This window comes from Ranitomeya variabilis, chromosome 6 (assembly GCF_051348905.1).
Source record: "Ranitomeya variabilis isolate aRanVar5 chromosome 6, aRanVar5.hap1, whole genome shotgun sequence".
In the NCBI taxonomy this organism is placed as follows: Eukaryota; Metazoa; Chordata; class Amphibia; order Anura; family Dendrobatidae; genus Ranitomeya; species Ranitomeya variabilis.
This window is the reverse complement of record NC_135237.1, coordinates 271307823-271335586: the sequence shown is the minus strand read 5'-3', so window position 1 is coordinate 271335586 and position 27764 is coordinate 271307823. Positions and strand designations below refer to the sequence as shown.

At 44.7% G+C, this 27764-nt stretch overlaps 1 protein-coding gene across 1 annotated transcript in view; it reads right to left on the bottom strand.

Moving 5' to 3' along the window:
* Positions 1-27764, bottom strand: part of LOC143782308 (NFX1-type zinc finger-containing protein 1-like) — a 495771-nt gene that overhangs the window by 195488 nt on the left and 272519 nt on the right. The window contains exon 14 of the mRNA XM_077269631.1: positions 8047-8201. Within this exon, the coding sequence (XP_077125746.1) occupies positions 8047-8201 (155 nt within the window). The remainder of the gene's footprint in view (positions 1-8046; positions 8202-27764) is intronic.

Sequence of the window (27764 nt, the reverse complement as noted above, 5' to 3'; positions counted from 1 at the left end):
GCGCTGCATTTACCTAACTACTATTTTGTAACGGCATCTAGCCCAGGAAATCCTTTTGGGCCTAGTAGAATTTAGTGCTACTCAGCAGCGTACCCCACCCATGAAGCAAGCTACATCGCCTGTTGATCTAATTACTAATTTTTAACTGCATCTAGCTCAGGAAATCGTTTTGTACCTAATAGCATTTTGTGCTACTGAGCACAGTACCCCACCCATTAAGCAAGCTACACCGCCTGTTTACCTTAGTACTATTTTGTAACGGCATCTAGCCAAGGAAATCCTTTTGGGCCTAGTAGAACTTCGTGCTACTCAGCAGCGTACTTCACCCATGAAGCAAGCTACACCGCCTGTTTACCTAACTACTATTTTTTAACGGCATCTGGCCCAGGAAATCCTTTTGGGCCTAGTAGAATTTAGTGCTACTCAGCAGCGTACCCCACCCATGAAGCAAGCTACACCGCCTGTTTACCTAACTACTATTTTGTAACGCCATCTGGCCCTGGTAATCCTTTTGGGCTTAGTAGAATTTAGTGATGCTCAGCAGCATACCCCACCCATGAAGCAAGCTACACTGCCTGTTGATCTAATTACTAATTTTTAACTGCATCTAGCCCAGGAAATCGTTTTGTACCTAATAGCATATTGTGCTACTCAGCACAGTACCCCACCCATGAAGCAAGCTACACCACCTGTTTACCTAAGTACTATTTTTAACAGCATCTGGCCCAGGAAATCCTTTTGAGCCTAGTAGAATTTGGTGCTACTCAGCAGCGTACCCCACCCATGAAGCAAGCTACACCGCCTGTTTACCTAAGTACTATTTTGTAACGGCATCTAGCCCTGGAAATCCTTTTGGGCCTAGTAGAATTTGGTGCTACTCAGCAGCGTACCCCACCCATGAAGCAAGCTACACTGCCTGTTTACCTAAGTACTATTTTGTAACGGCATCTAGCCTGGGAAATCCTTTTGGGCCTAGTAGAATTTGGTGCTACTCAGCAGCGTACCCCACCCATGAAGCAAGCTACACCGCCTGTTTACCTAACTACTATTTTGTAACGGCATCTAGCCCAGGAAATCCTTTTGGGCCTAGTAGAATTTAGTGCTACTCAGCAGCGTACCCCACCCATGAAGCAAGCTACACCGCCTGTTGTTCTAATTACTAATTTTTAACTGCATCTAGCCCAGGAAATCGTTTTGTACCTAATAGCATTTTGTGCTACTTAGCACAGTACCCCACCCATGAAGCAAGCTACACTGCCTGTTTACCTAACTACTATTTTGTAACGGCATCTGGCCCTAGTAATCCTTTTGGGCCTAGTAGAATTTGGTGCAACTCAGCAGCGTACCCCACCCATGAAGCAAGCTAAACCGCCTGTTTACCTAAGTACTAATTTTAACGGCATCTGGCCCAGGAAATCCTTTTTGGCCTAGTAGAATTTGGTGCTACTCAGGAGCATACCCCACCAGTAGTAGAGCATAGGTATAACTCGTCAAACTCAATTTGACAGGTGGACACGCCCCTATCAAAGTGTATCAAAGTGTGTAACCCCTCCCTGTCAGCCAGCTGTCCTCCTTGTCTGGCTGTCCCCTTTTGATATAGTTTAATTTGTTAATACAGTGAATATTATCCCAGTAATTGTTTTATATTAGTTGTTTATATGCTATATTAAGAGTAGTCTTATTTCATAATCCGCTGATAGGGAGAGTGAGGCTGTGTTTCTGTAGCATTATTCTGCTGTGAGCTTGAATGATTCTAGTACTATAATTGCTAACAGATGCTAAGAGTTTCTGTGATGGAGGTACAAACATTCCACTAGCTAGCAGCTGTTAAAATGTATCTGTACTGATCACTAACCAGACAGCCAGGCTTTCTGTGTTGGAGATACAAACATTCCACACAAGCAGTGTTAAATAGACAGCGCACGGACACCGCAGTGAATCAAAATGTATTAAATTGATTACTGATACGCTTCCAACAAATTGATAATAATATCATAAGTGTATTATTTTATTTATAGTCCCAGTAATATTTATTCTCTTTTATTGACATTTTCATAAACCTATAGTCCCAATAATATTTGTTTGACCAGCAGATAATTAATTAAAAACGCATAAAGCGTGTTAAATAGGCAGCGCACGGACACCGCAGTGAATCAAAATGTATTAAATTGATTACTGATACGCTTCCAACAAATTGATAATAATATCATAAGTGTATTATTTTATTTATAGTCCCAGTAATATTTCTTCTCTTTTATTGACATTTTCATAAACCTATAGTCCCAATAATATTTGTTTGACCAGCAGATAATTAATTAAAAACGCATAAAGCGTGTTAAATAGACAGCGCATGGACACCGCAGTGAATCAAAATGTATTAAATTGATTACTGATACGCTTCCAACAAATTGATAATAATATCATAAGTGTATTATTTTATTTATAGTCCCAGTAATATTTATTCTCTTTTATTGACATTTTTATAAACCTATAGTCCCAATAATATTTATTTGACCTAGACAGCGCACGGACACCGCAGTGAATCAAAATGTATTAAATTGATTACTGATACGCTTCCAACAAATTGATAATATCATAAGTGTATTATTTTATTTATAGTCCCAGTAATATTTATTCTCTTTTATTGACATTTTCATAAACCTATAGCCCCAATAATATTTATTTGACCAGCAGATAATTAATTAAAATCGCATATAGTTCACTGATAATTGTTACAGTATTTTATTTTCCTGATGCTACTTTTGTTCGTGTATTATCGGCGTCTTCTTCAGTTGTGATTCTTACCTTTTCTATATAAATATGGGCAAATTAATTGTCCAGTGCCAGCATAAATTTTCAGCGTGGCCAGGGGTTGTGTTTAACTATCCTTTTAGAGTGTCTAGTAGTTTTATATTCTTTGTCTGATATATTTCTACACAAAGCTTCAAAACTATTTTGTAATTTATAATGTATCACAGTAGTTTCATATGAAGTTACATCTTAGGCTCTGTTCAGACTATTGTAATATCTGTAGCTTAAAATAGAGCCAAATAGCTACTTTCAAATCCGGACATACACCATTGATTTTAATGGGGTCTAAGGGGATTCTATCAAGCTTTTCCACATAATAGTTATGGAAAGAATAATGCTACAGAATTGGCCGCTCCAGTTATAAAACAAAAATGATGAAAATTATCCTTGATGATAATGTGAAAAAGGCTTATGCAACGGGTTTATGGATCTCTACAATAAACACCATGTGTAGAAATTTGGTTCTAGAACTTGTTGGATTAGTGAATATAATAACGCTTGGCATATTTTATAACATACAGCTAATGATTCTTGCTTTTAACTTGTATGTAACTGGTTAACGCTACTAATACCCTCTAACATGGGGTCATGGTTCTGCATTTTCTGAAGAGCTGAGCTTCACCTCCATCTTTCTTTAATTCTACATTATTTTATCACATATTAATTTCACAGCTGTCTGTGCTGGCTATTTACACACAGCCTTCTTGAATTCAATGTTTGTAGATTTTTCTGTCATGGAAAAAAAAAAAAAAAAAAAAAAAACGTGTACAAAGTTAAAACATAATTAAAATAAAGAATAATGACCTAGCTGGATGTTTGGATGTTATTGTAAAATCATTTATTGTTTCTACTACTTGGCAATTGTTACACTCTGTTATTTTTATTTATTTATTTATTTATTTATTTTTTTCCTTGGATTTTGTTAGTCATTACAATTATTTTTGCTCCCAAGATAGGGTTTTAGAGTCACCAAGTAACATAAACGTGCAGACTCCTGAATATTACAATTATAAAACATTCAAAGTTTGTTTCTCCACTTTTTGCAGATAATAAATCTTAATTTCTTTATAATTTGACTTTTAGTTATAGTTTGTTTCAGCTCTTTGTCGTTCTATGTATACCGTAAATTTAGCTTCCTTTCAGCGAATAATATAAGACAAATTATTTTTATACAAAGACATCTAACTTATGTATACTTTTAAAGCTTTGTTACATTTCTATCCCGTCTACAACATGCTGTGTAACATAATTACATGTGGTCTTGTAGTATGTTTTTTTTTTTTTTTTTGGTTTCTCTGAACTGCCGCAAACAAAACATATAAGGTAGTACGGCACAAGATGTGAGCGTACCTGCAGCTCACTGAGCATTACCGCTGCACTCACGGCCACTTCTCTTTGCAGCTTCTGAATGTACACTATTCTCACCCATGGAGAGTTTTCCTTTAAAAATATGAATATTATTGAATATAATGTTTTACATGTTACAGTATTTTATTTTCCATGCAAAAATCCATCTTTGTGTTGTGTGTGTTCTGTATGTTGTGTGTGTATGTTTGTTGTGTGTGTTGCATGTGTTGTGCGTGTGTTCTGTACGTTGTGTGTGCATGTTATTACAGATATTACAATAGTCTGAACAGAGCCTAAGATGTAACTTCATATGAAACTACTGTGATACATTATAAATTATAGTTTTGAAGCTTTGTGTAGAAATATATCAGACAAAGAATATAAAACTACTAGACACTCTAAAAGGATAGTTAAACACAACCCCTGGCCACGCTGAAAAATTATGCTGGCACTGGACAATTCATTTGCCCATATTTATATAGAAAAGGTAAGAATCACAACTGAAGAAGACGCCGATAATACACGAACAAAAGTAGCATCAGGAAAATAAAATACTGTAACAATTATCAGTGAACTATATGCGATTTTAATTAATTATCTGCTGGTCAAATAAATATTATTGGGGCTATAGGTTTATGAAAATGTCAATAAAAGAGAATAAATATTACTGGGACTATAAATAAAATAATACACTTATGATATTATTATCAATTTGTTGGAAGCGTATCAGTAATCAATTTAATACATTTTGATTCACTGCGGTGTCCGTGCGCTGTCTAGGTCAAATAAATATTATTGGGACTATAGGTTTATGAAAATGTCAATAAAAGAGAATAAATATTACTGGGACTATAAATAAAATAATACACTTATGATATTATTATCAATTTGTTGGAAGCGTATCAGTAATCAATTTAATACATTTTGATTCACTGCGGTGTCCGTGCGCTGTCTATTTAACACGCTTTATGCGTTTTTAATTAATTATCTGCTGGTCAAACAAATATTATTGGGACTATAGGTTTATGAAAATGTCAATAAAAGAGAATAAATATTACTGGGACTATAAATAAAATAATACACTTATGATATTATTATCAATTTGTTGGAAGCGTATCAGTAATCAATTTAATACATTTTGATTCACTGCGGTGTCCGTGCGCTGTCTATTTAACACGCTTTATGCGTTTTTTAATTAATTATCTGCTGGTCAAACAAATATTATTGGGACTATAGGTTTATGAAAATGTCAATAAAAGAGAATAAATATTACTGGGACTATAAATAAAATAATACACTTATGATATTATTATCAATTTGTTGGAAGCGTATCAGTAATCAATTTAATACATTTTGATTCACTGCGGTGTCCGTGCGCTGTCTATTTAACACTGCTTGTGTGGAATGTTTGTATCTCCAACACAGAAAGCCTGGCTGTCTGGTTAGTGATCAGTACAGATACATTTTAACAGCTGCTAGCTAGTGGAATGTTTGTACCTCCATCACAGAAACTCTTAGCATCTGTTAGCAATTATAGTACTAGAATCATTCAAGCTCACAGCAGAATAATGCTACAGAAACACAGCCTCACTCTCCCTATCAGCGGATTATCAAATAAGACTACTCTTAATATAGCATATAAACAACTAATATAAAACAATTACTGGGATAATATTCACTGTATTAACAAATTAAACTATATCAAAAGGGGACAGCCAGACAAGGAGGACAGCTGGCTGACATGGAGGGGTTACACACTTTGATACACTTTGATAGGGGCGTGTCCACCTGTCAAATTGAGTTTGACGAGTTATACCTATGCTCTACTACTCCCACCCATGAAGCAAGCTACACCGCCTGTTTACCTAACTACTATTTTGTAATGGCATCTAGCCCAGGAAATCCTTTTGGGCCTAGTAGAATTTAGTGCTAGTCAGCAGCGTACCCCACCCATGAAGCAAGCTACACTGGCTGTTTACCTAAGTACTATTTTGTAACGGCATCTGGCCCAGGAAATCCTTTTGGGCCTAGTAGCAATTTCTGCTACTCAGCAGAGTACCCCACCCATGAAGCAAGCTACACCGCCTTCTTTCTTTCTCAATCTAACCCCTCGGCTCTGGGGTGTCCACTCACCCTCCAGCTCTCTCCTTCTCACAGGTGGACTACCGTGTGTTTTCACACTGTGGCGAATTTTTTGGGCCCAGGCATTAGAAGTCGTCAAGGTAATGAATAATATGTGCCGCCTTACAAACATCTATGACTACACATTCGAGGAAGCAACTAAACGCCTCAAATAGTGAGCAGGATATGGAGCACCCCATGGGCAAACAGCGATCTATGTAGTATGCTCCTTCACAGAAGCAGCCCAATGGGAGGACACTATTCAGAGGCACAGGTAGTAACTGGAACGCCCCCTCAATGTCTGTTTTGGCCATTAGGGTGCCCCTTACCAACTTCTTGACCCGCCTGATTGCCTCGTCAAAGGAGGTACAGTACATAGTACTGTTCTTGGTTCCGTGTCGATGTTGTCGTTTACTGACCTGCCCCTTGGATATAACAAATAGTGGATTAGTCTAAATGTATTGGGTTCATTTTTTGGCACAACTCCCAACGGGGGTACCACTACGTCTTCTAAGGAAAGTGTTCTTAATGGACCCGCCGCCATTCTACCTAAAGATATTTCTTTTTTAATTTTTTTTTATCAAGACGTCTGGGTGTTGGTAGAGTGAGTTTAGATTTTTACTCAAGCCTTTCTTGATTTTAGAAGGGCATGACATGCCTATATCTGTGTCTCCTCCTCCTTTGACTCCTCCACCTCTTTTCTTTTCGCATGACTATATGTAGTTGTGACTTTTCCATGTGTTTGTTGTGTCTTCTGAGCAGTTTATCAGCTTTTGGACACCTTGTAAGGTGTTTTCTATGTGTTTTCCATGTGTTTCTATGTGTTTGTGTTTGCCTGCCATTGGTTTCAATGGGGTTCGACGGTGTTCATCGAACACGTCCCTGTTCGACGAACCGAACTGAACCCGAACACTAGGGAGGTGGCTCATCACTATTTAGGACAATTTCATACATGTATAATACAGTTGAAATGCTCATGAATGATGCATGTAATAATATATAATTAGGTTGCCGTCACACTAGCAGTATTTGGTCAGAATTTTACATCAGTATTTGTACGCCAAAACCAGGAGTGGAACAATTAGAGGAAACGTATACTAGAATAATAGAAACATATGCACCACTTCTGCAGTTATCACCCACTCCTGGTTTTTGCTTACAAATACTGATGTAATATACTGACCAAATACTGCTAGTGTGACGGCAGCCTTAAATCCACAGAGACATTTTCAAAACATCTCAATTTCTTCAGTATCAAGTATGAGCACCACACGGCTATGTATGTGATCAATTAGGTTATTAATGGTTGCTGAGAAATGATCTGCCAAGCTGAATGCACTTGGGCATGCAAATAATCAAGATCCCCTTCTGGCAGCTTCCTTTGTAGTTGCCATTTGCCATCTAATGACATCCCAGATGTACTCAATGGGTGACTAGTGTCGAGATGCTGCAGGCCATGGTAGCATGTTTAGGACAAGCAGGCTGCTCAAAGTAGTATTGTCGTTTAAAAACAGCTCCTGGGGCACTTTTCCAAAGTATACTCAGAGCCATTTTTCAACATGATGCCAGGTCGAATGTTGATCAGGCTACTGTGAGCAGACTGCATGGTCTAAATGTGCTACCAAAGTGTTGAGCATCTCTTGACTTGTCTCCCATCGAGCACATTGAGGAAGTCATTGTCGATAATTACAGAGAGATTGGACAAATCAATATTCCACTTCCTTCTAGGTGTTGAAATTTCAAATATACACATAATACTAAACTAACCTGTGGTAGTCATGCCAATAATGTCAGCCTCTTGTAATATAAGTAGATCCTCTTCATTCCTGAGTTCTTTCATCCTATTTACAACTGTTTGGCAGAGGTTTTGCACAGTAAATAATTCATTACGGATGTCACACAAATATTTAGATCTCCACCACCTGCAACAATTTAAATGTTAGCAATATACAAAAATTATTGTGCTTAAAGTGCTACAAAAAAATTTCACAATTTTATTTCTTGAGCCACAGTAAATTAACTGGACTCAAAAAGATTTTCCAAGATTAAAAGGTTACTACGATCTCTGCCTTTCGTACCCAAATATGGAATAACTTCTTCTAGGTCCTCGCCCCCACGGGTGAGGTTACAAAAACAATTGAGTGAATGTCAATTGAGTCAAAGTGCTATGTGGTTTGCATAACTCTCACAGAAATGAAAGGGAATTATGGAAACAGAGTAGTAAACCAAGTAATATTGCTGCAACTCCTGAGTTATGAAAACAGCTGTTTCCGTAACTTCCAATAAATTTTAAGTGAGTTTTGCAAACAGTACTTATACAGCCGGTGAAATAAGTATTGAACATATTGAAAGATTGGGCCAAAATCACACCTGAGCAATGTGTGTGACCAGTTTCTCCATAAAGGAGGCATCTTGAAGCGGTCATGACCAAGAAACTTTTTTTTGTATGAAGTATTAATTACACTTTAGTAAGCATCTTCAATATTTTTTTTACTTGTCATTTCTCATTAATACACATAACTTAATTACTGGACATTTATAGTTTAATTTCTTTGTCTGAGTGGATTGGATGGGTTGTAGTGATGAGCGAGTATAGTCGTTGCTCAGGTGGTCTCCGAGTATTTGTAACTGCTGGGAGATTTAGTTTTCATCGCTACAGGTGAATGATTTATAACATAAATAAACTACCGGTATGTGGAAAAGCATGAAGGAGTTTCCTATTCCTGAGCACTTTGATTCTGATCGCCATAACCATACCTCCCAACTGTTGAAGATGGGAAAGAGGGAGAAAGTTTGCGGTGCGCAAAGCGTGCCGCGGCAAATTTTAGGCCACGCCTCTGACCACACCCATTCATAATTAGTCACATCCATATCCATGTCCCAACCACACCCATTTAGCACTGCTGATCACACTGTTTCATATACAATAATTCTAAAGAAAAAAATATGGCCACACAGTGCTCCATACTGTATAATGGCCACACATGATGCTCCATACTGTATAATGGCCACACATGATGCTCCATACTGTACTGTATATTGGCTGCACATGATGCTCCATACTGTATAATGGCCACACATGATACTCCATACTGTATAATGACCGCACATGATGCTCCATACTGTATAATGGCCACACATGATGCTCCATACTGTATTTTGGCTGCACATGATGCTCCATACTGTATAATGGTCACACATGATACTCCATACTATATAATGACCGCACATGATGCTCCATACTGTATAATGACCGCACATGATGCTCCATACTGTATAATGCCCGCACATGATGCTCCATACTGTATAATGACCGCACATGATGCTCCATACTGTATGACAGCACATGATGCTCCATATTGTATAATGACCGCACATGATGCTCCATACCGTATAATGACTGCACATGATGATCCATACTGTATATTGGCTGCACATGATGCTCCATACTGTGTAATGGCCGCACATGATACTTTGCACCATATAATGGCCACACATAGCTACTCCTACACATGCGGCTGCGCTCCGTACACTTTGCACACACGGCTCCACTCCGTACACATGCGCTCCGCTCCATACACCTCGTACACACGCGGGTCCGCTCCGTACACCTCGTACATTCAGCTCCGCTCCATACACCTCGTACACATTCAGCTCCGTTCCATACACCTCGTACACACACGGCTCTGCTCCGTACACCTCGTACACATTCAGCTCCGCTCCATACACCTCATACACATGGCTCCACTCCATACACCTCATACACATGGCTCCGCTCCATACACCTCATACACACACGGATCCGCTCCATACACCTCATACAGACACGGCTCCACTCCATACACCTCATACACACACGGCTCCGCTCCATACACCTCGCACACACATGGCTCTGCTTCATACACCTCATACACACATGGCTCCGCTCCATACACCATACAGACACGACTCTGCTCCGTACACCTCATACACACACACGGCTTCGCTTCATAGACCTTGCACACACGGCTCCGCTCCATACACCTCATACACACATTGCTCCGCTCCATACACCTCGTACACACACGGCTCCGCTCCATACACCTCGTACACACACGGCTCCGCTCCATACACCTCGTACACACATGGCTCTGCTCCATACACCTCGCACACACACGGCTTTGCTCCATACACCTCGCTCACACACACGGCTCTGCTACATCCACACTGTACACCTCCTGACCCCACACAAGGCATTACTTACCTCATCCCGCAACCAGCACAGCCGAGTCCTGCAATCCGCGGAGGTCCCGATCATGTGTCCCCCTGACTCCTCCCCTCCTGTGACCTCATCACAGGTCCTGTACGCAGAAAGCAGGCAGCCATATGGAAGGGTAAGGGCCCGGGGCATGACTTAACACAAGGGAGCGTGTCGGCTGCTTCTCACTCCTGCTGTCTGTGGGATCAGAGCGTCCCGTGCGGAAGTGCGGGGCAAAGGCTCAAAACCGGGACAGTCCCACACAATGAGGGATGGTTGGGAGCTATGCCATAACATATCCAATTTGAGTGTTCAGTACCTCAGTATCAGAGAGGTTGAGGCAGGGAATCTCAGCTTAGACTAGAGTTAAGACGGAGTTATGAACTTAATACCCTGACTCCAAAGTGTCTAAATTTTTATTTAAAAATCAGGATCTACTATACAGGATCTACTATACTATACTATGTACTCATATACAGTAATGTGCAAATGATTTAAGCAGGTGTCAGTAGCATAGCTACCAGGGAAGCAGGGGGTGCAGTCATCCTGTGCTCTTGGGGCCCACCTAGATTTACACTACTCTTACCTATATTGGTGTGCACAGCGCGCCGATGCAGTTAAGTGCTCCGGGGAAAAACAGGGAGACACAATCTCCCTACACTGCCACGCCGACAATATGGGGACCTTAACCCCTTCCCGACCTTTGACGCCACGTAGGCATCATGGAATGATCGCGTCCCTGCAGAGCGGGTGAAAAGGTTAACTCCTATTTCACCCGATCTGCAGAGACAGGGGGAGTGGTACTTCAGCCCAAGGGGGGTGGCTTCACCCCCCCCCTTGGCTACGATCGCTCTGATTGGCTGTTGAAAGTGAAACTGTCAATCAGAGCGATTTGTAATATTTCACCTAAAAAACAGGTGAAATATTACAATCCAGCCATTGGCCGATGCTGCAATATCATCGGACATGGCTGGAAATACTGAAGTGACCCCCCCCACCCCACCGATCGCCCCCCCAAGCCACCGATCAGTCCTGTAGTCCCCTCCTGTTGTGAATTGGATTTTTTGGCTCCCTCTTGTGGTCACTAGCAACATGACACTTTGAGTTTCTTTCCCCAGCTTGGTACCCACCTGGCTCGTTAGTCCAGGGGTGTTGCTATTTAAGCGCAAGACGTCTAGAACCAACGTAGGTACGTTCCCCGGCTGCTGCTATTTGTGGTGCTAGGATCAGGTATACGGTCAGCCTAGTTACCACTGCCCTATGAGCTGGTTTTTTGTGTTTGCAGACTTGGTTATAACTTCTGAGACCCTCTGCCATTGGGGTCATAACAGTATGCCAGGCCGAAGGTGAATGTTTAATGCATTGCAGAAGTGGGATAATAAGAAAGGAAATTCTGAGTTTTTTTTTTTTTTTTCCTCTTTCTTCCTCCCCTTTACCTCTGAGTGGCTTGAGCTTGCTGCAGACATGAATGTCCAGACTTTGATTACTAGTGTGGATCAGCTTGCTGCTCGTGTCCAGGGCATTCAAGATTTTGTTACCAGTAGTCCTATGTCTGAACCTAAAATACCTATTCCTGAACTATTCTCTGGAGACCGATTTAAGTTTAGGAATTTCAGGAATAATTGTAAATTGTTTCTATCTCTGAGACCCCGTTCGTCTGGAGACTCAGCTCAGCAAGTTAAAATTGTTATCTCTTTCTTGCGGGGCGACCCTCAGGATTGGGCCTTCTCGTTAGCGCCAGGAGATCCAGCATTGGCAAATATTGATGCGTTTTTTTCTGGCGCTCGGGTTGCTTTACGAGGAACCCAATCTTGAAATTCAGGCAGAAAAAGCCTTGCTGGCTATCTCTCAGGGCCAGGATGAAGCTGAAGTGTATTGCCAAAAATTTCGGAAATGGTCCGTGCTTACTCAGTGGAATGAGTGTGCTCTGGCCGCAAATTTCAGAAATGGCCTTTCTGAAGACCATTAAGAATGTGATGGTGGGTTTCTCCATTCCTGCAAGTCTGAATGATTCCATGGCGCTGGCTATTCAAATTGACCGGCGTTTTATCGCTAACTTTTCTAGCGTTGTTAAACCTTTGACGGATATGACCAAGAAAGGTTCTGATGTTGCTAACTGGGCTCCTGCAGCCGTGGAAGCTTTCCAAGAGCTGAAGCGCCGGTTTACTTCGGCGCCTGTTTTGTGCCAGCCTGATATCTCACTTCCCTTTCAGGTTGAAGTGGATGCTTCTGAGATCGGGGCAGGGGCCGTTTTGTCGCAGAGAGGCCCTGGTTGCTCTGTAATGAGACCATGTGCTTTTTTTTCTAGGAAGTTTTCGCCTGCTGAGCGGAATTATGATGTTGGCAATCGGGAGTTGTTGGCCATGAAGTGGGCATTTGAGGAGTGGCGTCATTGGCTCGAGGGTGCTAAGCATCATGTGGTGGTCTTGACTGATCACAAAAATCTGATGTATCTCGAGTCTGCTAAACGCCTGAATCCTAGACAGGCCCGTTGGTCATTGTTTTTCTCCCGTTTTGACTTTGTGGTCTCGTACTTACCAGGTTCAAAGAATGTGAAGGCTGATGCTCTTTCAAGGAGCTTTGTGCCTGACTCTCCTGGAGTCTCAGAGCCAGCTGGTATTCTTAAAGAGGGAGTAATCTTGTCAGCCATTTCTCCGGATTTGCGACGTGTGTTGCAGAGATTTCAGGCTGGTAGACCTGACTCTTGTCCACCTGACAGACTGTTTGTTCCTGATAAATGGACCAGCAGAGTCATTTCCGAGGTTCATTCCTCGGTGTTGGCAGGGCATCTGGGAATTTTTGGCACCAGAGATTTGGTGGCTAGGTCCTTTTGGTGGCCTTCCTTGTCACGGGATGTGCGGTCATTTGTGCAGTCCTGTGGGACTTGTGCTTGAGCTAAGCCTTGCTGTTCTCGTGCCAGCGGGTTGCTCTTGCCCTTGCCAGTCCCGAAGAGGCCTTGGACACACATTTCCATGGATTTCATTTCAGATCTTCCGGTGTCTCAGGGCATGTCTGTCATCTGGGTGGTATGTGATCGCTTTTCCAAGATGGTCCATTTGGTGTCTTTGCCTAAGCTGCCTTCCTCTTCCGATCTGGTTCCTTTATTCTTTCAGAATGTGGTTCGTTTGCACGGCATTCCTGAGAATATCGTGTCTGACAGAGGATCCCAGTTTGTTTCCAGGTTCTGGCGATCCTTTTGTGCTAAGATGGGCATTGATTTGTCGTTTTCGTCTGCCTTTCATCCTCAGACTAATGGCCAAACGGAGCGAACTAATCAGACTCTAGAGGCTTATTTGAGGTGTTTTGTTTCTGCAGATCAGGATGATTGGGTGACCTTCTTGCCATTGGCTGAGTTTGCCCTTACTAATCGGGCTAGTTCCGCTACTTTGGTTTCGCCATTTTTCTGCAACTCTGGTTTTCATCCTCGTTTTTCCTCGGGACATGTTGAGCCCTCTGACTGTCCTGGGGTAGATTCTGTGGTGGATAGGTTGCAGCGAATCTGGAATCATGTGGTGGACAACTTAAAGTTGTCACAGGAGATGGCTCAGCGTTTTGCCAACCGCCGCCGCGGTGTGGGCCCCCGACTTCGTGTTGGGGATTTGGTGTAGCTGTCTTCTCGGTTTGTTCCTATGAAGGTCTCCTCTCCTAAATTTAAGCCTCGCTTCATCGGTCCTTATAAGATTTTGGAAATCCTTAATCCAGTGTCCTTTCGCTTGGATCTTCCGGTGTCGTTTGCCATTCACAACGTTTTCCATAGGTCTTTGTTGCGGCGCTACGTTGTGCCTGTGGTTCCTTTTGTTGAGCCTCCTGCTCCGGTGTTGGTTGAGGGCGAGTTGGAGTACGTGGTGGAGAAGATCTTGGATTCTCGTCTCTCCAGACGGAGGCTTCAGTATCTGGTCAAGTGGAAGGGCTATGGTCAGGAGGATAATTCCTGGGTGGTCGCCTCAGATGTTCATGCGATTTGGTTCGTGCCTTTCACGCTGCTCATCCTGATCGTCCTGGTGGTCTTGGTGAGGGTTCGGTGACCCCTCCTTAAGGGGGGGGTACTGTTGTGAATTGGATTTTTGGCTCCCTCTTGTGGTCACTAGCGACATGACACTTTGAGTTTCTTTCCCCAGCTTGGTACCCACCTGGCTCGTTAGTCCAGGGGTGTTGCTATTTAAGCTTCCTGGATTTTCAGTCTGGTGCCTGGCATCGTTGTAATCAGTTCCTTTCTGTTTGCTCCTGTCTGCTGGTCCTGGTTCTTGCAAAATAAGCTAAGTCGTGCTTCCTTATTTTTTGGTTATTTGCATTGCTCATATTTTTGTCCAGCTTGTACTAAATGTGATTCCTGATTTTGCTGGAAGCTCTAGGGGGCTGATATTCTCCCCCCGGGCCGTTAGACGGTTTGGGGGTTCTTGAATATTCAGCGTGGAAATTTTGAAAGGGTTTTTGCTGACCGTATAAGTCATCTTACTATATTCTGCTATTAGTCAGTGGGCCTCTCTTTGCTAAAAACCTAGTTCATTCTTACGTTTGTCTTTTCTTCTTACCTCACCGTTATTATTTGTTGGGGGCTTGTATCCAACTTTTGGGGTCTTTTCTCTGGAGGCAAGAAAGGTCTATCTTTTCCCTTCTAGGGTTAGTTAGTTCTCCGGCTGGCGCGAGACGTCTAGAACCAATGTAGGTACGTTCCCCGGCTGCTGCTATTTGTGGTGCTAGGATCAGGTATACGGTCAGCCTAGTTACCACTGCCCTATGAGCTGGTTTTTTGTGTTTGCAGACTTGGTTATAACTTCTGAGACCCTCTGCCATTGGGGTCATAACACCCTCCGTCCTGTACTCCGCTCCCCTGTCCTCCTGTCCGCTCCCCCCGTGCTCCTATGTCACCCCCCCGTGCTCCTATGTCAACCCCCGTGCTTCGATCTCCCCCCCCTTATACTTACCAAGGCTCCCGGTGTCGGTCCGTCTTCTCCATGGGCGCCGCCATCTTCCAAAATGGCGGGCGCATGCTCAGTGCGCCCGCCGAATCTGCCGACCGGCAGATTCATTACAAGTACATTTTGATCGCTGTGGTAGGTTCTATCACAGCGATCAAAATAAAAAAAATAATAAATAAACCCCCCCCCTTTATCACCCCCATAGGTAGGGACAATAATAAAATAAAGAAAATTTTTTTTTTCTTTTTCCACTAGGGTTAGGGTTAGAACTAGGGTTAGAACTAGGGGTAGGGTTAGGGATAGAGGTAGGGTTAGGGTTATGGCATGTGCACACAGTGCGGATTTGGCTGCGGATCCGCAGCAGATTGGCCGCGGATCCGCAGCGGATTGGCCGCTGCGAATTCGTAGCAGTTTTCCATCAGGTTTACAGTACCATGTACACCTATGGAAAACCAAATCCGCTGTGCCCATGGTGCGGAAAATTTCGTGCAGAAACGCTGCGTTGCATTTTCTGCAGCATGTCAATTCTTTGTGCGGATTCCAAGCCCCGACGTGCGCTAAAACAGTGGTTTACCCCCACATTTGGGGTACCAGCGTACTCTGGACAAACTGGGCAACAACTGTTGGGGTCCAATTTCTCCTGTTACCCTTGCAAAAATAAAAAATTACTTGCTAAAACATAATTTTTGAGGAGAGAACAATTATTTTTTATTTTTACGGCTCTGCGTTGTAAACTTCTGTGAAGCACTTGGGGGTTGAACGTGCTCATCACACATCTAGATAAGTTCCTTGGGGGGTCTAGTTTCCAAAATGGGGTCACTTGTGGGGTGTTTCTACTGTTTAGGCACATCAGGGGCTCTGCAAATGCAATGTGACGCCCGCAGACCATTCCATCAAAGTCTGCATTTCAAATGTCACTACTTCCCTTCCGAGCCCTGACGTGTGCCCAAACAGTGGTTTACCCCCACATATGGGGAATCAGCGTACTCATAACAAACTGGGCAACAAATATTGGGGTCCAATTTCTCCTGTTACCCTTGTGAAAATAAAAAAATGCTTGCTACAACATCTTTTTTGAGGAAAGAAAAATGTTTTTTTATTTTCACGGCTCTGCGTTGTAAACTTCTGTGAAGCACTTGGGGGTTGAACGTGCTCACCACACATCTAGATAAGTTCCTTGGGGGGTCTAGCTTCCAAAATGGGGTCACTTGTGGGGGGTTTCTACTGTTTAGGCATATCAGGGGCTCTGCAAACGTAACATGATGCCCGCAGACCATTCCATTAAAGTCTGCATTCCAAAACGTCACTACTTCCCTTCCGAGCCCCGGCATGTGCCCAAACAGTGGTTTACCCCCACATATGGGGTATCAGCGTACTCAGGAGAAACTGGACAACAACTTTTGGGGTCCAATTTCTCCTGTTACTCTTGCAAAAATAAAAAATTCTGGGCTAAAAAAATATTTTGGAGGAAAGGAAACACATTTATTATTTTCACGGCTCTGCGTTATACACTTCTGTGAAGCACTTGGGGGTTCAAAGTGCTCACCACACATCTAGATAAGTTCCCTTGGGGGTCTAGTTTCCAAAATGGAGTCACTTGTGGGGAGTTCCTACTGTTTAGGCACATCAGGGGCCCTGCAATCGCAACCTGACGCCCGCAGAGCATTCCATCAAAGTCTGCATTTCAAAACGTCACTACTTCCCTTCCGAACCCCGACGTGTGCCAAAACAGTGGTTTACCCCCACATATGGGGTATCAGCGTACTCAGGAGAAACTGGACAACAACTTTTGGGGTCCAATTTCTCCTGTTACCCTTGGGAAAATAAAAAATTGTGGGCTAAAAAATCATTTTTGAGAAAAGATAAATTATTTTTTATTTTCATGGCTCTGCGTTATAAACTTCTGTGAAGCACTTGGGGGTTCAAAGTGCTCACCACACATCTAGATTAGTTCCTTGGGAGGTCTAGTTTCCAAAATGGGGTCACTTGTGCGGGAGCTCCAATGTTTAGGCACACAGGGGCTCTCCAAACGCGACATGGTGTCCGCTAATGATTGGAGCTAATTTTCCATTCAAAAAGCCAAATGGCGTGCCTTCCCTTCCGAGCCTTGCCGTGCGCCCAAACAGTGGTTTACCCCCACATATGGGGTATCATCGTACTCATGAAAAACTGGACAACAACATTTGGGGTCCAATTTCTCCTATTACCCTTGGGAAAATAAAAAATTCTGGGCTAAAAATCATTTTTGAGGAAAGAAAAAATATTTTTTATTTTCACGGCTCTGCGTTATAAACTTCTGTAAAGCACCTGGGGGTTATAAGTGCTCACTATGCATCTAGATAAGTTCCTTGGGGGGTCTAGTTTCCAAAATGGGGTCACTTGTAGGGGAGCTCCAATGTTTAGGCACACAGGGGCTCTCCAAACGCGACATGGTGTCCGCTAACGATTGGAGCTAATATTCCATTCAAAAAGTCAAATGGCACGCCTCCCCTTCCGAGCCTTGCCGTGCACCCAAACAGTGGTTTACCCCCACATATGAGGTATCGGCGTACTCAGAAGAAATTGCCCAACAAATTTTAGGATCCATTTTATCCTGTTGCCCATGTGAAAATGAAAAAATTGAGGCTAAAAGAAATTTTGTGTGGAAAAAAAAGTACTTTTTCATTTTTACGGATCAATTTGTGAAGCACCTGGGGGTTTAAAGTGCTGACTATGCTTCTAGATAAGTTCCTTGGGGGGTCTAGTTTCCAAAATGGGGTCACTTGTGGGGGAACTCCAATGTTTAGGTTTGGGGGCTCTCCAAACGCGACATGGGGTCCGCTAAAGATTGGAGCCAATTTTTCATTGAAAAAGTCAAATGGCGCTCCTTCCCTTCCGAGCCCTGCCGTGCGCCCAAACAGTGGTTTACCCCCACATATGAGGTATCAGCGTACTCAGGACAAATTGTACAACAACATTCATGGTCCAGTTTCTCCTTTTACCCTTGGGAAAATAAAAAAAATTTCGCTAAAACATCATTTTTGTGACTAAAAAGTTAAATGTTCATTTTTTACTTCCATGTTGCTTCTGCTGCTGTGAAACACCTGAAGGGTTAATAAACTTCTTGAATGTGATTTTGAGCACCTTGAGGGGTGCAGTTTTTAGAATGGTGTCACTTTTGGGTATTTTCAGCCATATAGAACCCTCAAACTGACTTCAAATGTGAGGTGGTCCCTAAAAAAAATGGTTTTGTAAATTTTGTTGTAAAAATGAGAAATCACTGGTCAAATTTTAACCCTTATAACTTCCTAGCAAAAAAAAAATTTGTTTCCAAAATTGTGCTGATGTAAATTAGACATGTGGGAAATGTTATTTATTAACTATTTTGTGTCACATAACTCTCTGGTTTAACAGAATAAAAATTCAAAATGTGAAAATTGCGAAATTTTCAACATTTTTGCCAAATTTCCGTTTTTTTCACAAATAAATTATCGACCTAAATTTACCACTAAAATGAAGCCCAATATGTCACGAAAAAACAACCTCAGAATCGCTAGGATCCGTTGAAGCGTTCCTGAGTTATTACCTCATAAAGGGACACTGGTCAGAATTGCAAAAAACGGCAAGGTCATTAAGGCCAAAATAGGCTGGGTCATGAAGGGTTTAAAGGGGTTGTCCACTACTTTCAATTAACCCCCCAATGTATCCCCCGGGGCCCCTGATGAATTGTGCAAATACCTTTTGTTTCCGTTTTTGCCTGTGAACGGCGCTGTAGCGGCGGCTGAGTCCGGGTCACGTGATCCCCAGGCTGCAGCCGCCGCTTATTTCCGCCGACGTCATGTCAATTTCCAGACTCTGGAAATTGACGTGACGTCAGCAGCAGGTGTGTCCCAGCCGCACAGTCAGAGCAGTCACTCATCAAGAGTGACGGGGCTGTGGGCGGGGCTGGTGGCTGCCTGCGGGGCTGTGCTGGGGGCGGGCGGGGCTAGGCAGGGATGATGAAGGTGCGGGCGCTGGGGTCTGTATGTTTGTGCCGGCGCCGGTGTTCTGCGTGCCAGCGCCGGTATGTGGGTACGGCGCCGGGGCTCTGCGCCGGCATGTGGGGGTGGGTGCCGGTGCCCTGCGTGCCAGCGCCGGTATGTGGGTACGGCGCCGGGGCTCTGCTCCGGCATGTGGGGGTGGGTGCCAGTGCCCTGCGTGCCAGCGCCGGTATGTGGGTACCGCACCGGGGCTCTGCGCCGGCATGTGGGGGTGGGTGCCGGTGCCCTGCGTGCCAGCGCCGGTATGTGGGTACGGCGCCGGGGCTCTGCGCTGGCATGTGGGGGTGGGGGCCGGCGCCGGGGCTCTGCTGCTGGTGCCGGTATGTGCTGGGTCTGCTGCGGGGGGTGGGGTGGTCTTTGGTGTGTGTGTGTGTGTGTCTGTGTGCAGGCATCGTCCGATGGGACTACATGTCCCAACGGGCTCTGCCTGCTACAGTAACAGTCAGTGACACATTAGCCAATGATGGGACAGTAGTAGTCCCATCATCCGGCTAATGTGTTGAATGTAAAAAAAAACCCACATATACAGTACATACACACATACAGAACATGCGCCATGCGACAACATGCAGCATGCGACAACATGCGCCATGCGACGACACGCGCCATGCGACGACATGCACATGCGACGACATGCAGCATGCGACGACATGCAGCATGCGACAACATGCACCATGCAACGATATGCGTAATGCGACGACATGCAGCATGCTCCATGCGACGACATGCAGCATGTGACAACATGCGCCATGCGACGACATGCGCCATGCGACAACATGCAGCATGCGACAACATGCACCATGCGACGACATGCAGCATGTGTCAACATGCGACGACATGCGCCATGCGACGACATGCGCCATGCGATTACATGCGCAAACATGCAGCATGCAACAACATGCACCATGCAACCATATGCGCCATGCGACGACATGCAGCATGCTCCATTTGATGACATGCAGCATGCGACAACATGCGCCAATGCGACGAGATGCACCATGCGACGACATGCGCCATGCGACGACATGCGCCATGCGCCGACATGCACCATGCGACGACATGCACCATGCGTCGACATGCAACATGCGACGACATGCAGCATGCGACGACATGCGCAATGCGACGACATCCAGCATGCGACGACATGCAGCATGCGACGACATGTAGCATGCGACAACATGCGCCATGCGACAACATGCAGCATGCGACAACATGCAACATGTGACGATATGCCGCATACAGTACATACATACAGTACATACATACAGACATACAGTACATGTAACATAGAGTACATACTCACCATCACTTGTCACTTTGATCCCCGAAGCCATTTTCATCTGTAAAAAATATTAAAATAATAAACACTATACTCCCTGATCCGCAGAAATCCAATTAAAACGAGTGTCCCACGACGATCTCCCGTGTAGAGCAGGAGCATCTGCTGATGCAACCACTCTCCAGGGGCTCCAGGAACACAGTGAGGGGAGTAAGGTATCTTCCACAATGTATTCCCCACAATGTATTCCTACACCCCTGTGAGAAAATAGTCCCTAGTCTCACTTTATGGCATTGCTGTATGAGAAAGTTCCCACGCAGCTTTTTGCCATAAAGTGAAACCAGTGAACTTTAGTAACCTCAGTGATACACTGCAGGAGCCATTGTCTCCTGTCAGTGTGTCACTGAGGGTCCTATAGAGCAGTGACATCACCCGATGTCACTGTTCTATAGGGGAGATCGTCGTGGGACACTCGTTATTAATTGGACTACGGCGGACAGGTAGTATACGGTTTATTATTTTACATTTTTTGTAGGTGCTGAAGTATGGTAAGTATGGTTAAATGAAGAATATTAAAATACTTTTTCCTAATGTGTGTGTGTTTTATTAACCCTTTATTAGTATTGGATTAATAACAGATAGGCATCTTATTGACACCTCTCCGTTATTAACCCGGCTTAATGTCACCTTACAATAGCAAGGTGACATTAACCCCTTATTACTAGTGTTGAGCATTCCGATACCGCAAGTATCGGGTATTGGCCGATACTTGCTGTATCGGAATTCCGATACCGAGATCCGATACTTTCGTGGTATCGGGAATCGGAAGTTTCCAGTGTATGGTTCCCAGGGTCTGAAGGAGAGGAAACTCTCCTTCAGGCCCTGGGATCCATATAAATGTGTAAAATAAAGAATTAAAATAAAAAATAGGGATATACTAACCTGTCCGGAGGCCCCTGGACTTTACCGCCGTAACCGGGAGCCTTCTTTGCTTAAAATGCGCGCGTTTAATGGTTTCCTAATTCTAGGCATTCAGGATTTGAAAATTACGTCACGGCTTGTGATTGGTCGCGTGCCGCCCATGTGACCGCGACGCGACCAATCACAAGCCGTGACGTAATTTTCAAATCCTGAATGCCTAGAATTAGGCATCAGGACCTGAAAATTACGTCACGGCTTGTTGTGATTGGTCGCATCGCGGTCACATGGGCGGCACGCGACCAATCAGAAGCCGTGACGTCACGGAAACCATTAAACGTGTGCATTTTAAGCAAAGAAGGCTCCCGGTGACGGCGGTAAAGTCCAGGGGCCTCCGGACAGGTGAGTATATCCCTATTTTTTATTTTAATTCTTTATTTTACACATTTATATGGATCCCAGGGCCTGAAGGAGAGTTTCCTCTCCTTCAGACCCTGGGAACCATCAGGGATACCGTACGATACTTGAGTCCCATTGACTTGTATTGGTATCGGGTATCGGTATCGGATTAGATCCGATACTTTGCCGGTATCGGCCGATACTTTCCGATACCGATACTTTCAAGTATCGGACGGTATCGCTCAACACTACTTATTACCCCATATCCCACCGCTACACGGGAGTGGGAAGAGAGGGGCTAAGTGCCGGAATTGGCGCATCTTAAAGATGCGCCATTTCTGGGGCGGCTGCGGACTGGTATTTGTAGCCGGGGGTCCAATATCCATGGCCCCTCTCTAGGCTATGAATATCAGCCCGCAGCTGTCTGCGTAGCCTTTCTGGCTATAAAATATAGGGGGCCCCCACGTCATTTTTTTTGGGGGGTCCCCCTATTTTAATAGCCAGTAAAGGCTACGCAGACAGCTGCGGGCTGATATTCATAGCAGGCTACAAATATTGGCCCCCGGCCGTCGGCTTTCCCCCTCTGGCGCAGAAAATTGCGCGGGAGCCCACACCGTTTTTTTATAATCGCTCATTAAGGCCTGTTTCACACTTGCGTCGGTACGGGTCCGTCGCTATGCGTCGGGCCTACGTACTGACGCACGTTGTGAAATTTGTGCATGTCGTGGGCAGCGGATGCAGTTTTTCAACGCATCCGCTGCCCATTCTGAAGTCCGGGGAGGAGGGGGCGGAGTTTTGGCTGCGCATGCGCGGTAGAAAATGGCAGACGCGAGGGACGTGCCAACGGTCCGCCAAAACACGACGCATCCGTTGCACGACGGACGCGACGTGTGGCCATCCGTCGCAATCCCTCACTAATACAAGTCTATGGGTAAAAAACGCATCTTGCGAGCACATTTGCAGGATCCGTTTTTTTCCCAAAAAGACGGATTGCTAAAAATGCAAGTGTGAAAGTAGCCTTAGGCTGCTTTCACACTAGCATCGGTAAGGGTCCGTCGCGCTGCGTCGCTAATAAAAGTCTATGGAGAAATAACGCATCCTGCAGACAACTTTGCAGGACGCGTTTTTCTCCACAACGACGCATTGCGATGTGCAGTGCATGACGCTAGTGTGAAAGAGGCCTTAGAAACATCGGCCTTTCTATTATATATCTATGGATATATCTATCTATAGATGTATTTGTAGATAGATTTATCTATAGATACATAGATGTATCTATCCACGTATCTGGCTGCTTTCACACATCAGGTTTTTGCCGTGAGGCACAATCCAGCGAGTTTTGAAAAAGACGGATCCATTTTTTTCCGCCGGATCCGTTTTTTTTCTCATAGAGTTGTATTAGTGCCGGATTGCGCCTGATGGCCACACGTTTCATACGTTTTTTACCGGATCCGTCAAAAAAGCTGTTTCCGCTGGATGGAAAACAAATACAGAGGAACGTTTGTTCTGTCCGGCGAAAAAACGCACAGCGACGGATCCGGCAAAAAAAGTATGAAACTGAGCTGTGAAATGATGAATCCGGCCTTGGAATCCGTTTTTTCATGCATGTTTCCATTCAAATCATGCACATTTTCCGTTTATTTACTTATTTCCAAAAACGGCATTAAAACCGTGCATAAACCGCACCAAAAACTGCATCAAAACTGCACCAAAAACTGCATCAAAACCTGGTGCAGTTTGCAGTTTTGGTGTGGTTTTGATGCAGTTTTTGGTGCGGTTTTGATGCATTTCTTGGTGCGGTTTTGATGCAGTTCTTGGTGTGGTTTTGGTGTGGTTTTGATGGAGTTTTTGGTGTGGTTTTGATGCAGTTTTTGGTGCGGTTTTTGCGCAGTTTTGATGCAGTTTTTGGTGCGGATTTGGTGCAGTGTTGATGCAATTATGGTGCGGTTTTGATGCGTTTTTCTTCAGTTTTGATGCATTTTTTAATTCACTTTGGTTGCGTATTTTGCGCGGTTTTTAGGCGTTTTGGTGCGTTTTGGAAAGGTAAATAAAGATGTATTATTGAACAAAAAAAAAAAGATTTGTGATGTCATTATTGTCCAATCTCCTCTTTTACATTTGTCCAACCCACACTCCATTAAACACACAGATAGACAGATAGATGAAATGGATAGACAGATCTACATATAGATAGATCTATAGATGCATACATCTATCTATTCATATATCTATCTGTAGATGTGTCTGGATAGATATATCTATTGATAGATGTATGGATAGCGTAGGGTGTGTGTCCACTGTCCGGATTACATCCGAATGAGCTGCAGATTGGATGCTGCGTACTTGTAGTCCCATCGGATGATGCCTGCACACACACCCCAAAAGACCCCCCGCACAGCCCCGCACACACACGAACAGCCCACAGACCCCGCACACACCTGAACAGTCCCGCACAGCGCCGCACACATCCGAACAGCACGCAGACCCCGCCTGCCCACACATAGACGCACACCGTCACCGCCCACACACTTCCATCCTTCCTAGCTGCAGCGTTTCTCTGACCCACATCCGCAGCAAAACTGCAGATCTTTTTTACATCTGCGGTTTTGCAGCGGATGTGCCCAACTCAATGAAAGTCTAAGGCCATGTTCACACTTTGCGGTTTTTACCGCAGAACCGCGGCGATTTTGATACTGCGGGTCCGCAGCAGTTTCCATAGCATTTCCATTTACATGTAAACCCTATGGAAACCACAAACCGCTGTGCACATGCTGCGGGAAAAACTGCGCAGAAACGCATCGGTTTAAAACCCGCAGCATGTCACTTCTTTGTGCAGAATCGCTGCGATTCTGCACCCATAGAAATGCATTGAACCGCTTACTTCCCGCATGGGACTGTGCCCACGTTGCGGGAAGTAAGCGGTTAATGTGCGGGTGGTACCCGGGGTGGAGGAGAGGAAACTCTCCTCCAGGCCCTGGGAACCATATTTGGGGTAAAAAAAAGAATAAAAATAAAAAATCATGTTATACTCACCTCTCAGCGCTGCACGCGGCCGGCCGGTCAGAGTTGCTGTGCGAGCGGACCTGCGGTGACGTCGCGGTCACATGACCGTGATGACGCCGCGGTCACATGACCGTGACGTCACGAAGGTCCTTCTCGGCACAGCATCTTTGGAACCGGAGCGCCGCGTGCAGCGCCGAGGAGATCCGGACATCAGAGGGTGAGTATAACCAATTTTTATTATTTTTAACATTACTATTGATGCTGCATATTGCTGAATATGCAGCATCAATAGTATAGGAGTAAATCCCGCAGCGGAAACCGCGGAACAAACCACGATAAATCTGCAGGGATAACCGCAGCGGTTTTGCCCTGCAGATTTATCAATTCCGCTGCGGGAGAACCCGCAGAGGGACGCCGCAAAGTGTGAACATGGCCTAAAGGTGCAGAAACGCTGCAGTTCCGCACAAAAGAAGTGACATGCTGCGAGAAAAAAAAGCTGCGTTTTGGCGCGGCTTTTTCCGGAGCATGTGCACAAGTCTGCGGCTCCCATAGACTTACATTGGTTGTGCTCTACACTGCGGATTTGATGCAATTCAGTGCGGCAAAAAACCCTGCGGATCTGCAATCAGATCCGCAACGTGTGCACACAGCCTTAGCATTTAGGGAACCTAGCAAAAAAGCCAAGCAAAAAACAAGTGTGGGATTGAACTTTTTTGCCATTTCATTGCACTTTGAATTTTTTTCACATTTTCTGTTACACGACATGGTATAACCAATGATGTCGTTCAAAAGTAGAACTTGTCCCGCAAAAGATAAGCCCTCACATGGCCATATTGACGGAAAAGTTATGGCTCTGGAAAGAAGGGGAGCGATAAATGAAAACAAAAAAGCTCCAGGGGTGAAGGGGTTTAGAAACATGGATATGGACATAGCTATGGAAATAGACATAGATATATCTGTATCTATCTATCTATCTATCTATCTATCTATCTATCTATCTATCTAGGGCCGGACTGGCCATCGGGCAGTTCTGACAAATGCCAGAAGGGCCGGTGGCAGTAGTGGGCCGCTCGAGTGTGCCGCTGTCGGCACACTCCCGGCCCCGTATTCAACTATACCGGCGTCATAAACACCGGTACAGTTGAATGCAATGATGGAGGAGAGAGCGTCTGCTGACGCTCCCTCTCCCATCATTCCCCGCTCTGCCTGCCGCTGACACTGCGGGTGCGCGATGACGTCATATCATCGCGCACCTGCTGTGTGACCGGGCGGGCAGACTGCCGCTGCTGAGACCGAAGCCAGGAGCAGCAGCGCGGGGCAAGAGGAAAGGTGAGTAGAGTGTTTGTTTTTTTATTATTACATATCAAAGAGTGATAACTGGATTTTAGGGGGGGGGGGGGGGGGGCGCTGGCTGCATTACATTCTATGGGGCAGTGCTGCATTACATAATTCTATGGGGCTGGGCTGCATTACACTCTATGGGGCTGGGCTGCATTACATTCTATGGGGCAGTGCTGCATTACATTCTATGGGGCAGTGCTGCATTACATTCTATGGGGCTGTGCTGTATTACATTCTATGGGGCAGTGCTGCATTACATGATTCTATGGGGCTGGGCTGCATTACATTCTATGGGGCTGGGCTGCATTACATTCTATGGAGCAGTGCTGCATTACATTCTATGGGGCAGTGCTGCATTACATTCTATGGGGCTGTGCTGTATTACATTCTATGGGGCAGTGCTGCATTACATGATTCGATGGGGCTGGGCTGCATTACATTCTATGGGGCAGTGCTGCATTACATTCTATGGGGCAGTGCTGCATTACATTCTATGGGGCTGTGCTGTATTACATTCTATGGGGCAGTGCTGCATTACATGATTCTATGGGGCTGGGCTGCATTACATTCTATGGGGCTGGGCTGCATTACATTCTATGGGGACTGGCTGCATTACATTCTATGGGGCAGTGCTGCATTACATGATTCTATGGGGCTGGGCTGCATTACATTCTATGGGGCTGGGCTGCATTACATTCTATGGGGCAGTGCTGCATTACATTCTATGGGGCAGTGCTGCATTACATTCTATGGGGCTGTGCTGCATTACATTCTATGGGGCAGTGCTGCATTACATGATTCTATGGGGCTGGGCTGCATTACATTCTATGGGGCAGTGCTGCATTACATTCTATGGGGACTGGCTGCATTACATTCTATGGGGCAGCGCTACATTACATGATTCTATGGGGCTGGGCTGCATTACATTCTATGGGGCTGGGCTACATTACATTCTATGGGGCAGTGCTGTATTACATTCTATGGGGCAGTGCTGCATTACATGATTCTATGGGGCTGGGCTGCATTACATTCTATGGGGCTGGGCTGCATTACATTCTATAGGGCAGTGCTGCATTACATTCTATGGGGCAGTGCTGCATTACATTCTATGGGGCTGTGCTGTATTATATTCTATGGGGCAGTGCTGCATTACATGATTCTATGGGGCTGGGCTGCATTACATGATTCTATGGGGCTGGGCTGCATTACATTCTATGGGGCAGTGCTGCATTACATTCTATGGGGCAGTGCTGCATTACATTCTATGGGGCTGTGCTGCATTACATTCTATGGGGCAGTGCTGCATTACATTCTATGGGGGCTATGCTGCATTACATTCTATGGGGGCTGTGCTGCATTACATTCTATGG